General features: G+C 39.9%; 1 protein-coding gene across 4 annotated transcripts in view; it reads right to left on the bottom strand.

Annotated features, from left to right (window-relative positions):
* ltbp3 (latent transforming growth factor beta binding protein 3) overlaps nt 1-13,768 on the bottom strand; it is a 37,129-nt gene that overhangs the window by 5,185 nt on the left and 18,176 nt on the right. For 2 of the 4 annotated variants that reach the window (XM_038708744.1, XM_038708747.1), the window contains exons 7-24: nt 13,536-13,718; nt 13,050-13,157; nt 12,904-12,917; nt 12,750-12,819; nt 12,404-12,481; nt 11,504-11,632; nt 9,045-9,176; nt 8,812-8,940; nt 8,547-8,666; nt 6,079-6,201; nt 5,826-5,948; nt 5,481-5,600; nt 4,767-4,895; nt 4,285-4,455; nt 3,917-3,997; nt 3,544-3,672; nt 3,269-3,406; nt 3,005-3,145 (exon numbers count right to left, since the gene is read on the bottom strand). In XM_038708744.1, the coding sequence (XP_038564672.1) occupies nt 3,005-3,145; nt 3,269-3,406; nt 3,544-3,672; nt 3,917-3,997; nt 4,285-4,455; nt 4,767-4,895; nt 5,481-5,600; nt 5,826-5,948; nt 6,079-6,201; nt 8,547-8,666; nt 8,812-8,940; nt 9,045-9,176; nt 11,504-11,632; nt 12,404-12,481; nt 12,750-12,819; nt 12,904-12,917; nt 13,050-13,157; nt 13,536-13,718 (2,118 nt within the window). The remainder of the gene's footprint in view (nt 1-3,004; nt 3,146-3,268; nt 3,407-3,543; nt 3,673-3,916; nt 3,998-4,284; nt 4,456-4,766; nt 4,896-5,480; nt 5,601-5,825; nt 5,949-6,078; nt 6,202-8,546; nt 8,667-8,811; nt 8,941-9,044; nt 9,177-11,503; nt 11,633-12,403; nt 12,482-12,749; nt 12,820-12,903; nt 12,918-13,049; nt 13,158-13,535; nt 13,719-13,768) is intronic. The other 2 variants (XM_038708745.1, XM_038708746.1) reach the window with 2 other exon arrangements.

The raw sequence follows: 13,768 nt of genomic DNA, 5'->3' as shown, positions 1-13,768 counted from the left end.
CAATCATATAGCCAGTTTTGCAGTCTCTTAGTTGTTCTGATAAAGAACAACTTTCCTTGAATAAAGAAATGTTCAAGTAAGTTGGTTTTAAGATCATCATTTTACATCCACCTATCCATGTTCTAGTCATTTATTAATTTCATGGTTGTAGTAATAACACGGAGACCAGAGCCATCCATACTTTGTATTCTAAAGAACTTAAGAATTATCACGAAATAACTGGTCAGAGGAGAGATGTGATCTGACAGCTTTCGTGTTTGCTACTCTTCCATTTCAGTCGTGTCTGAATGCTGACAAAATGAGGTGCTCAGACCACCTCAAGTGGCTCCTTTCAATGCCAATATGCTACAGCTTGACACGAAGGTCACTCTGAATCTCAGCCACATAATGGCTGCTTCTATCCACACTGGAGTCAATCTGTCATCAACATCAAAGCCAGCTAAAATGTCGCCATTGTTACAGCCACAGCAACTATTCCACTTTGGGCTTGTCTTCCCCTGTCACCTGGATTGAGGAATGCTCTCCTTTGAGGAAGAGAACCACAGTCTCAAACTTGGAGGCACAGATTTGTGTCCCAACAGTGCCATACTCATCTGCAAACTGCTAACATTAATGTCCACAAACTAAAAGGACAGCATCATCTACAAACAACAGCAGTTGCACCGCACGATCACCAAACCAGAACTTGGCTCAGGTTTGTCAATAAATATGACAAACGAAAGATTTGACAAGGACACACATGCTGTAGTCCAGAGCCCTCTGTCAACATGTGTGGCCTAACAGCAAGAATGCAAACACAGCTCCCATTCTGAGTGTAATGGGAATAAGAGTTCACCACATTTGTAGCAACATGGTCATGGCATGGTCATTTAAAATTTGTCCTTCATAGCTGCTCAATACTCATTCCTCACTGCATTTGCTTCTGCGAGTACGGTGGATGTAACCTTCCTTTCTTTAAACAGGGGACAATTTCACTGCATGTCCCCAAAAAGTTCATTCCAATGTGGCCCATTTGGTATCTAATGCAACTCAGTATCAGGTTGTGATTGGTTCAGATCCTCTTCATCAATACAACCAAAACACTGGCGTCCGGTTTTATGAAACAACTACACATTTTTCTCCCAACATGGTGTTTGGCCAGGAAAACTGCACAATATTAATAACGTTTGCAACTGATGCACCAGCAATTCAAGCGGCACTTGAAATAAATAACACTAATAATATTTACTTACTGTAAGTTGTATTAGGTTTTGTAATTAGGTCATTATGTAAGCCTTAATAAAGCCAGAGAAACTCTGTGGTGTGGTATAAATGTGATATTTTAACACCACTACTTCATTTCAGCACTTCTATATGTTTATTACAGCTAAAACAAATATGAGCACTGAGCTGCGTACACACACAACAACTATTTTTTTTACCATCACATGTACAAAATGTACATGGATTTACTGTATGTATGGATACATGTCTTAAATGTGTATTTGTTTATTCATTATAGATTGTTATACAAGGCTTTCTCAATTGGTGTACCTTAGACAGCACAAGAAATGTACAGTACTATTTAAAAGTTTTAGGCAGGTGTGGATAAAATGCTGTAAAGTAAGAATGCTTTAAAAAAAATAGACATGTTAATATATTCTATTTACCAAATAACAAAATGCAAAGTGAGTGAAGAAAAGAAAAATCTAAATCAAATCAATATTTGGTGTGGCAACCCTTTGCCTTCAAAACACCATCAATTCTTCAATTGTAGGTACACATAGTTTGTGAAGGAACTTGGCAGGTAGGTTGGCCTAAACATTTTGGAGAACTATCCACAGTTCTTCTGTGGATTTAGGCAGCCTCAGTTCCTTCTCTCTCTTCATGTAATCCCAGACAGCCTCAATGATGTTGAGATCAGGGCTCTGTGGGGGCCATACCATAATGTTTTTATTAACTTTCACTGCATATTTGGGGTTCTTGTCATGCTACAGAATACATTTGGGACCAGTCATGCCTGCCGGATGGTACTGCATGATACATAATGTGTCTGCCTGCACTTTTCAGCATTGAGGAGACCATTAATTCTGAGCAAATCCTCAACTCTGTTTGCAGAAATGCAGCTCCAGAATTGCAAGGAACCTGAGTGTCTGTTGCCTGCAGACACTCACTTAGTACTGCTCTCCAGCCCTTTGGCAAAAGAAAACAGTCTATAGTAACCTCAACTTGTTAGTTGAGTTTAGCTGTTCCTCACCCAGTTCTATTCCTCCTACACAGCTGTTTCTGTTTCAGTTAATGTCTCAACCTACATAATTTATGATCATTAGCACCTGTATGGTATGCCTGTTTAATCATACACCTGATGATATTCCTACAAAATCACTGACTTTGTGCAAGAGTAGCTAGAAAAACTGATGCTGTAAAAATACTGATTTGATTTAGATTTTTATTCTTATTCTTAACTGACAAATATAATCTATTTTCAAAAGCATTCTTACTTTCCAGAATTTTTTCCACATCTGCCTAAAACCTTTGCACAGTACTGTATTTTTTTCACTTTGTGCTGTTTGTGTGGTTTATCTCAGGATGTTTCTACAATACTAACAATATCAGTTCAAGTATAGTTAAATAAGTTATATAAGTTAAAGTAAACCCTCTTGTGCCACATAGATGTTGAGAAAAACACTTATATAGAAACTGATTCAGCATGCTCACATAATTTGTGAACATCTTTAACTGTAGTTAAAAAACATTATGGGCATAATGTGTGATCTGTCTGCTCAATATGATGTCTGTTCTTGCCTCTGTTTAGAACAATGACATCTACAAAAAGGTTAGTAGATTCCCTCACCTTCGTTCAACTTGGCTTAGAAATCAGTTTTTCTCACATATACTCCCTCCCACAAGCGAAGACAGCCAACACTATGTTTCTTTGTTTTGCCTTTGACAGAATAAGCTGCTGTGGCCCACAACTGCCTTGTTGCTCTTTATAACCTCCCCACTGTGGAAGGTCTGCACTCACCAGCCTGCTCCTCAGGAGTCACACAACTGTTACGGTCAGTGGCCAGAGTCCAGGGCGGAGAGCAGATGCAGTAGTATGACCCTGGAGTGTCCACACAATGGCCATTCTTACAGTTGGCTGGGTCCTCACATTCATTCACATCTGAAAAAGCATAAATGACAACAAGAACAAAGAACAACAAGGTTTACTCAACGCTCAAAGTAATTCCTCCAGATAAACGATTAAGCTGTCAGGGTCACTGGGAGGAGATACTATTTCACTCACCTGCTATTGTTGCCATCACACACTTCTTCTTGTTGGAGTCTGGAGTCCAGGGCCGGTTACAGTTGCAGTAGAAGGACCCTTCGGTGTTGACGCACTGACCATTAGTACACAGAGACTCGTCGTGGCATTCGTTCACATCTGAAGGAACAAAATGAATATGTTATAAAGCATCTTCAAAACTGATCTGCCTTTACGAATGTCAGACAGAACTTTCACAGAATTTGTTGTAATAATCTTTTGCGGTGCCATTTTATAGAGTGCATCTAAGCACCTACCAATGCACTCGAGAAGGTTACTGTCATAGTAGAAGCCCTGCTGACAGTAGCACTCGTAGCCCGGCAGCGTGTTCTCACATCGACCCTTCTTGCAGATTTCATCAGCAAACAAAGAACACTCGTCGATGTCTGCAGACAAGGAAGCACACGTTTCTTCTCAATAACAGAGTGGCAATTGCCATAATGTTGTTTGACGTAATGAGGACGCATACCAGTCCTAAGTGACTACAAATGTTCTTTAACTCGGGTGCAACTATAATCATTTCTAAATTACATGTTCTATATTAACACAGAATTTAAGTGCAAATGCAGGAACATCTTATCACTGTGTAGCCCTGGTGTATGTGAATATAGTTAGTCGTATAATATCTACCATGGTAGGCGGGCAAGCTGTACAGGAGTCCTTCATCATAATAGAGACCTTGCCCATTTGGACACAGGAAGTGGAACTCAGCTGGGAGGAGAAGAGCAGGCAGAGTTTAATAAACATTACAAGAAATACAGTAGATACAGAACATGCTCCTCTGTTAGCACAAAGTATTTACAAATATAAAATACATTGCAATCATCATGCCTACAATTCTGCAGTATACAGCATTGTCTCAGCAACATTTTAATATTAAAATAAACTAGAATCATAATATATTCAACACACTGAGCTACATAACCGTTGCACATGTACAGTACTGCATGACTTGGTTGAAGTGTGTTTATGTACAGTGCACTGTACTGTAAATGTACCTGATTGGGAGACAGGACAGGGGTAGATCTCACAGTGGTCTCCCCATCCCACGCCAATGGAGCAGCAGCACTCCTGCTTGGTGACGTTGGTGGCCAGAACACTGTCGCAGAACACAGTGTCATCGAGGTTCAGGTAGCACTCCTTCTTCTCGTCCGTCAGCACTCGAACTGCTGCAGGAACAAACATGGTGAATGTTAGGGAACTGAGGTTTTGGTATGCAAATCCAATGACTGGACTGGGCCTCATATGTGCTTGCCAAGCTGGTCTTTCTTTTATTTTGAATACTTTAAAGTTTGTAACATATAGAATATAGAATACAATAGGATTTGGCAGTTTATAACCAGTGATTGTTATTGTTTAGCCTACGAGCCCTCTGGGTTTGAACTGCAATGTTTGGGTTAGGGACAGGCAGGGATCACACGTTCAGGCCTGGTGAAAGCTCTGGGATACAGTAAAGCAGAAGGAATCAGGGCAGGCTTACCTTCACAGCTGCGTTTGTCCTCTGAGAGGACATAACCGTGATTGCAGACACACACATACGAGCCCGGTCTGTTCTCACAAGAGCCGAAGGGCTGGCAGAGACTTCTGTCTGTGGCACATTCGTCTATGTCTGAAAAGGGAAAGCGCATATACTGCTCTAAGTGTTTGTTTCCATCCAAACACAATCTGAGTTGCAAACAAATAGATTTTGTTCTTTTTTTATCTTTAAACTTTAAGTATTTTTTAAGAGTAAAGTAAAAAAAATTTGGTCATTGATATATTTGTTTCTACATTTTAAATATGGACACAACCTTCTTAAAAACAATGTGAAGCCTTTGAGAGATGTGTAAATTACACCTGTCAGATGACAAAATAATGGCCAACATCTCAGTTTACTGTTCACTATAGAGTAAACGATTGAATGTGTACCATGTAGGAAATAGTAAATGAGAAAACAAGACTTTGAGCACAGCCCTGATTTGATTACATTTATTGCAGAACTTGTAAAATTTGTAAAGAAGACAAAACACAATGTAAAAATGGTGAAAGGTTAAAGGTTAAAGATACAGATAAACATAAAGGCACTGTAAATACAAACTTAAAGACAGCTTTATACTGCCGTTTAGCTTACCATCTCCCAAGCTTACTAGCTAAATGAAAGACAGCATCCTGTTTTCTAACAAAAGTCTGAGCATAACGATTTAAAGCAACTGACCTTGGCATCTCCTGCCTCCAACCAGCATGTAGCCCTTCTGGCACTCACAGTGGTATGAGCCCATACTGTTGATACAGCGGCCTCTCTGACAGTTTGATGGCCTCTCACACTCATTGATATCTGAAGGGAAGGAAATAAAAACAATGTTGGAATGTGAAGCATGTGGTGAGGAGTTTTGACATTTATTAATGAACTGTGTCAAAACCAAACCGAACTCTGTCACACTTTATTTAGACAATCCAATGGTGATTAGTTATTAAGAGACAACAACACGTCTCCTTTGGTTTCAGGTGATAAATAATTGCATATTGGTTCCCTGCAAACACTTTGTTGAATTATTCATGCCTTCACAGTGGCTGCCCTCCTGTGTGCGCTGGTATCCTGGGTAGCACTGGCACTGGAAGGAGCCTTCTGTATTTATGCAGTGGCCATTAGCACACAGCCTGACGTCCTCACACTCATCAATGTCTGTTTGGGGGAAGGACAACTTCTTTAATGATTAAGAATTCCTAATTACATCTTCAGCACCAAACGACCATTAAATCACCCAACTTAGTCTAGATAATGTTGTGTAAAGGTTCCCGTAAGCATTACTTACCACTGCAACCCTTGCTGTCTGAAGATGGGAGGAAACCCTCGTTGCACAAGCAGCGGTAAGTACCAGGGAGGTTCTCACAGCGCCCGTTAGGACAGATGCCAGGCTTCTGACACTCATTAATGTCTGGTGAAATGTGTAGGAGAGATTATAAGAAAGTTTATCATTACAGCGAGGCAATGTTTGGTTGGCTGATATATTTTACATCACTGCAGTACTATTACGTTATGTCTTCACCTGTGAGAGCTTTACATTATTATACTGTAACTGTGATGTGTGGTGCTGATACAGTGCCCTACAACTGCTTCAGTGCCTGACTTATTACTCAATCATTTTACTGTAGTGGAGGACAAATGAGTAGAAACATGTAATGCAATATTTATGTTGACATAACATTTTAAAGGTTTAGTGTATGGGTTTTGGTGGCAGCTAGAGGTGAGGGTTGCGAATTGCAACCAACGGCTCAGCCACTGCTCCCCTTCCTTTGCAAGCATGTAGGAGAAGCTACGGTGGCTGACAAGCTCTGTCGGCTCTAGTGCTAAATATAAATATATATATATATATAATATATATACATATATAATATATGTGTGTATGTGTGTCTCCATTTGTCCAAATTTCACTGATTACTTCTAACAAACCAGACAACAAGGCACGTGCACCAAAAGGGGCTTCAGCACCTGCCCTTTTACTTCTTCAAGAGAAATTGCCCTATTTTTCTGGGGTGCTTTTTAAAATATTTTTTATAAATGAACAAAGATATTTATTGAATCTCTCCCCCTCTCTCCCTCTCTCGCCCTCCCCGTCTCCGCGCAGCACACACAGACAGACGGGCAGCAGCCCATCCCAGCTTTTATCCCAGCTGTGTTTTTCTTGACTTGTGTGGAGGTAACGAACAAAAGACTAAACTACCACTGCCTCGAGATTGCAGTTAATTAGCAAAAAGACAAATATAGTTTGTGTCTTGCTAACATTCATGACTCATGAGCTACTCTCATAATGTAATATGTTAGCTAAAGTTTAGCTAAGGCAATATATCATGGCCATACAGGCCTGTACTCAATGGAGACACTACAGGTGAACCTAGTAAAATTTGTGTCTAATGTCATCACAATCACAAAAAGGTTAATAGGATGAACAAAATAACTAAAGCATATCACCACTGACTTACATCAAGAGGCTTTTCCCCTCAAATGTTATGTTTACATATGCAGATTAGATTGTTTTGATTCATTTAAAAGAAATCTTCAAATGCAAACAAACGGAGGGTAGTAGGCTTACAACTAACTCCATCTAAATGTGTTTTTTGGAAGTTTTCTCTCCATTAGAGTAAATAAGACAAAATAGACCAAAATCTCAAAATTGACCACTACATGAAAAAAGTGTCCTGCCTTAAACAGTAACTTCATCATTTTGATCTTAGGCTCCTCATATAATAACTATCCATTCTATAAATGTGTTGTATGCTATATCTTTACATGATACAGACAGCCCTCCCTCAAATTAGAAAATAAGTCTTTGTCACGTGTGTGTGCGCGCGTGGTAAGTGTAATTATAATAGCAATAATAATCATGTATTTGATCAATACATTAATGTATTCAGGCAATTCAGTATCCTGTTGCTTGGCTGTGTTAAGCTTTAGGTGATTTTGCATGTGAAACAAAAAGTATTTAAACGCTTAATTTTAATGCTTTTTTTTACTTGAGCTCCTGCCCCCATAATGTCTGTGCACGTCCCTGCAGACAATTACTAATACTACTACTAGTTCTTGTTCTTTGTACTTTTTCAACGTAGGGACGAAAGACGCTCTGTAGATCAGTTGGTACGTTTGGGCTACAGTTACAGAAACATGACGGTGCAACATGGCAACTTCCATGTAAGAGGACCTGTGGTGTATGTAGATAGAAATGGCTCATTCTAAAGTAATAAAAACATTACGGTTCATTATATAAGGTCTTTATACACCACTGAAAGCATAGTTATGTATATGATATTGCATTTCTGTCAATAGATCCTCCTAAATATTACACATTGGACCTTTAAGGTCTCTTGCTCTTATTTTGCTTCTACAGTAGGATCTATGATGTTTCCCTGTAATAATGCCCAACACACTGTTGCCTCAAGTTAAAACAAGTTATCCCCAGTACTGCTAAGCTGACTGAATAATCTTGACCTGTATTAATGAGTATATTTCTTTTCTTTGAGCGTCTCCTGCTCAGTGAATATAGGTGAATTATTGCCCATTGTGATCAATTTTGTCCATTATTTGCACATTACCAATCAGATAACAGCAGCAGGAGTAACATAACTTCAAACACCCTTTACTGAAGGAGCAGGTTAACTTTTTATTGAAATGTAAGCATGTTGCTTTCCATTTGGCATTGCCTCACAGAAACACACTGACAGAGAGGGACATAAAAAACGAAGTTAATAAGAGATGAATTTTGGTGTACAGCAGGATTGTACTCACCATAGCATGTACCGGAACGGGCCTCGTGACCAGGCAAGCAAGGAACACACTCATAGGAGCCTGGTGTGTTCTCACATTGCTCATTGGGACAAGTGTTGGGATTCAAACACTCGTTTATGTCTGGAAAAAGTGAGAAGAAGTTTAACATACCCATGTTTGGATTGGCACAAGCACAGACACAAGCATATTATAGTGACACACACATAATATGTGTTTTGTCAGTGCACTAACATCCGTAATGTCTTAATAACCAGTGTCTTTGTACCTTCACAGGCTGGGTGACGGTGTGACTTGCTCCTAAAGCCGATGTGACATTCACATTTGTAAGAACCGGGCAGGTTCACACACTGGCCTCCGACACCACAGATGTCTTGCTTAGAGCATTCATTCACATCTGCAAAACAAAAATGATTGAGCCAAATCAAGATCTGATAACTAATTTAACATTAACTAACTAATTTAAACATTTTAACATGGAAACCACTCAACCTAACTTACCTAAGCACTTAAGTCTCCCATGCTGCACCATATGTTTATAGCCCTGACGACAGAGGCATTTGTAAGCTCCTTCTAAATTGACGCAAAGGCCCCTGCCGTGGCCGCACGGTTCTGTCTCACATTCATTATTATCTGGACAAAAGGAGAGAACAATGATAAAAGTATGATGACTGCACGTGATGAAAACAGTGTTGAATATTACAGACAGACTACAGAGGGTCAGAAAGCTCACAGGACACAGTGCTCTGATCCCAGGAAGAGTTTTTCACCACCTATAATAACATCATTCAAGGTCCCAAGGTCAAATATTTATTTATTTAACAGGGACAATGCACAATATATGTACTGTACCAGATATAGCAAAAAGCTAATTCCCATCTGCAGTCCCTGGGCAGGTGCCAATAGCACACAAGATATTACAGTAAAAAAGTAAAACCAAATCCAAACCTTACATTTCATAAATATATAGATGCCAACCAATTCAAATAAGCCAGATATAAAAATCTAAAAACACACTCAAATATACCAAACTTCCCAAAACCATAATGAATTCCCATATAAAACACAACATCAACAATCCATCCATCGTCAACCACTTATCCTGTGTGCAGGGTCACGGGGGGCTGGAGCCAATCCCAGCTGACATCGGGTGCTGGACAGGTCGCCAATCCATCGCAGGATCAACAATCCAAATACAATTTTTTTTAAATTGATTGATTCATTTTTTATTTTTTGTGTATTAATACACACACACACACACACACACACACACACACACACACACACACGTTTACGGTTTCTATTTATTTTATTTTAATTTTTAATATATTATTATAATAACACACACGTTACTGTTTCATTTATTTATTTTATTTTAATTTTTAATATATTTTATTTTTTTACCACACACACACACACACACACACACACACACACACACACACACACACACAAAGACAACTTTTATTGTATTATTTACTTATTTAATGAAATTAACTGTTCTTATGTAATCTATATGTAGCTTTGGCAATACAGTTGTTATACACTCATACCAATAAAGCTGATTTGAATTGAACTGAAAAAGAATTTTACCATGCACACAGTAAAAAATACTGGCCACATTCAGTGTCTCATAGCTCAGTGACTACATTCCTGATTGTCCTTCAACCATATTTTCACACTACCTTTAATATTTTTGAAGCACTGCATTCTCTGACACTCAGTGGTAAGGAATTCCACATCCCGTGGCTTGGGGTGGTGGAACAGTGGATAAGATGCATGGCTTTGGTGTGGTAGACCTGGGTTCAACTCCCCACTGTGACTCACCAATGTGTCCCTGAGCAAGACACTTGATGCGTGTCACGCTGATGATACACGGAGCAACTTTCAGAGCAATCGTGCTGGGCAACGTTGCTGTCAGTGGTAATGAGTAAGATTATAATCCCCTGTAATCCCCTTCCTGCACTGCCGCTATCTGTTCAAAACATAGTCAGAATTGCCTCCAGCAACATTGCTCAAAAAGCTGCCCTGTGTATCATCAGCTTTAGCCCCTAGTTGCTAGAGAGGCGTGCGAGCTCTGACATAAATAGCAATTGTAAGTCGCTTTGGATAAAAGCATCAGCTAAATGAATAAATGTAAATCCCAGCTGCCTTTACTGAGAAATGTCGTAGACCGAAACTTAACACAACAGTCCCCTCTAGAGGAAGCTCTTGTTAACCTAGAGCCGGGTCTGCTTATTGTTACAGAAATATCTTCTTAAACTTTGAAAAGCTCTCTTCAGATCCACAAAAGACATTATACAACTGTTTTTCGCAGGTTGAGTCGTCCTCATCATGATGAGAAAATTGACCTGCATGTGTAAAATTGGTGGATTGCCCCTTTACACAGGCCAAACAATATAATTGAATAGGAAGCACTAAATGAAAAGCTTTATTCAATTGCGGAAGCCAAAATACTGATTTAAATAATGATAATTTATGCATTGCTCTTTCTATTTATACTTTCACACGTGAGTGGGCCTTAACAATCAAGCAGCAAATGCTTTACGGGGATCAGGTTCAGCATGCTGTTTTCTGAGACTGAGATAAGAAAAATGTATCATCCTCGTCATTTGTCTATTTTTACCAACACTGAGAATGATTAGAAGAAGAGCTGACATTTTTATAGTTAAGTATTTAATGCTAATCTTAAGGCAGTACCCATATATTGCCCAGTGGACAGAATGAGAGGTATTACTTAAAATTCATGGACGGTTACATTTTATTTGGTACATAATGAGCATTAAGTAGCAAGTGATTTGTGTATGTTTTCATTCTTCCCTTCAATTGTATTTCTATCTATCAGTGGGTTTGTTGAAATAAAAAACAGAATCATTTCCTGAAACCAGAGCAACTTATGTTTGCCAGGGGACACTCATGCCCAAGAAACTAAATGAGAAATTTCTACCAATGTCTCTTACCCTCACAGATGTTCCTCTGTGGGTTGAGATGGTAGCCAGGGTGACAGTGACAAATGTGGCCGTTCAGGCTGTTCTCACACTCTCCGTGACCACAAATGTTCCTGCTTAGCCTGCATTCATCTGTCTCAGCTACAAGGAGGAAACAGAGTGTACCCGCATCATTATACATGCATAAACAGTATATGGATATATAGATGTATGTGCATCTATATTATTATTATTTTATATAGAGAGAGAGCTGATAACACCCATGCCATACCTAAATTAGCCATATTTTTGGCTATGTTCACTTTATTCAGTTTTTTAAAAGGCCTCTGACTTTTTCACATCAAAGCCAATGACAGGTGTGGGTCAGAAAGACCGACAGAGAGGCTGTAGAAGCATAAAAGATGGATGCAGTCGCTCCCAATTCTGATTCTGGTCAGTAAGTGTAAAAAGCCACATAACCTGCTTTTAAATACCAGCACAAAATGTATTCATGGCAACACCTGCTTCCATAAAATAAGAAGAGTGTGAACATAGCCTTAAGGCTGGTTCATGCTTCAAGGTTGAAAGCACACGACATGCAAAGTGTCCAAACCATCAGTTAACCATTACAGAAGCATGCAGCTGACTTTAGCTTAGTGTTAAACTGTTCTCTTTCTATTTCAACAGGCATTGCCACAATGTTTAGATAACTCTTTTGCACGCCGTTAATTATGTTTATTGTGTGGGGAAAGTCAACATGTCATTTGTGAGTGATGAACCCAAAGCTCATCTACTCTTACTAGGGAATGTGGAGAGCTGGGTTTTCTAGTTTTGAGGCGCATGAAACATGAACCAGCCTTTATATGAGTAACTATCTATAAGCTTAGTGCAGAATAGATGTTTGAGTCAGTCTGAGGTTTGCAGGGAACTCACGTAAGACTTTTGTCTGTGTTTCGAAGGGGTCATTGCCCGGGGTCATTCTGATGATTGTTGGAGGGGTAGGTTTAACAACTGTGGATCCAACAGAAGAGATGAAGTGGACAGACTTTAGGAGGAAACATGACATGTTGAACTTTAGTCCTGATACTTTTGTCTTCACCGCACACGGGGGGAGCATATCTCTATGCTAGTCTATCAGACGTTTTTGCAGCTCGCAGCAACACAGAAGCCCTTTGCCCTCATTGTGACAGCCGAAGTATCAGTAGTGAATAAACTAGCGTTTCATCATCATGTTCTGTCACTGGGGTTATCTGACTGGTGAGGCTAGAGGTGGCATTACCAGGCACGCGAGGACGGCTGGTGGTTGTGGGAGCCTGCTGCACAGCAGTCGTAGTCTCTGGATGTCTCTCCTGATTCAAAGAGATCATCAGATTTCACAACAGCAACAAGAACCAGTTTTTATTACTGTATTAAAAAGAGAAATAATGTCTTACCGGCGGCTGTGGTTCTGAAAGGAGTAAGAGAGAGAGTGGGGTATTACAACTGTGAATTCACATGCTTACAAAGCACTTACATGCAGAAATGTAGGAAATGTTTGATGAGAACTCCTGAGTGGCGTGAACAGTATTCGAGGACTCACCCTCCTTGTCGGACTTGGGGGGGAAGATGATTGGAGGGAAGGCCACGGTCTCTCTTAAAGTTTGGAGAAAGTAGCCTTTCCCAGCTGGGCAGATCTTACTGAAGGCCACTGATCACCACATGGAGAAAGAGGAGAGGGTTTTACTCTTACTTTCTTTCACTTTTTTTAGAATCTCACATGTTAAAACCATGCAGACAGTTTAGTCTCTAAGCAACTGAATCTGATATTTGCAAGCAGCACAGATTACTTCTTGGAATCTATATAAAAATGTATGAAAATCCTAAAAAGCTATAAATTGAAGAGAAACTTTGCTTGCTGTTGTTTTGGCAGCTTCAACCCGATTTAAGTTGATCATTAAAATTTCTTTTGTGTTCATAAAGTGCGTTGACGTGCAGACTGACAACCGGATATCATCATGACAACTATGTCCCACATATCGGGAACTGCAACTTTTTCTCGGCGTGTACCTGCTGTATGTCCACTCACCTGTGCCCACCTGAGGACATTTTTCACAGTTGCGGCCCCAGGCTTTGCCTACTGTGCAGCAGCACATCTCCTGGGTGAGGTGGGTGGGCAGTGCGTGCTCACAGCCCCTGTCCTCAGACGCCATCAAGAAGCACTGAGCCTGCTCAGCTGGAGACTCTGACAGAGGAGACAACAGAGTTTCATCTGGGAATGGTCCATCCCAACGAAACGGGATGCCATTTTAGAATGAATGC

The sequence above is a fragment of the Micropterus salmoides genome, unplaced genomic scaffold, assembly GCF_014851395.1.
Source record: "Micropterus salmoides isolate LMB-PRFRI ecotype aquatic unplaced genomic scaffold, ASM1485139v1 Ms_hic_scaffold_9, whole genome shotgun sequence".
Classification (NCBI taxonomy): domain Eukaryota; kingdom Metazoa; phylum Chordata; class Actinopteri; order Centrarchiformes; family Centrarchidae; genus Micropterus; species Micropterus salmoides.
The sequence above is the reverse complement of the archived record's forward strand: the minus strand, read 5'-3'. Positions and strand labels throughout refer to the sequence as shown.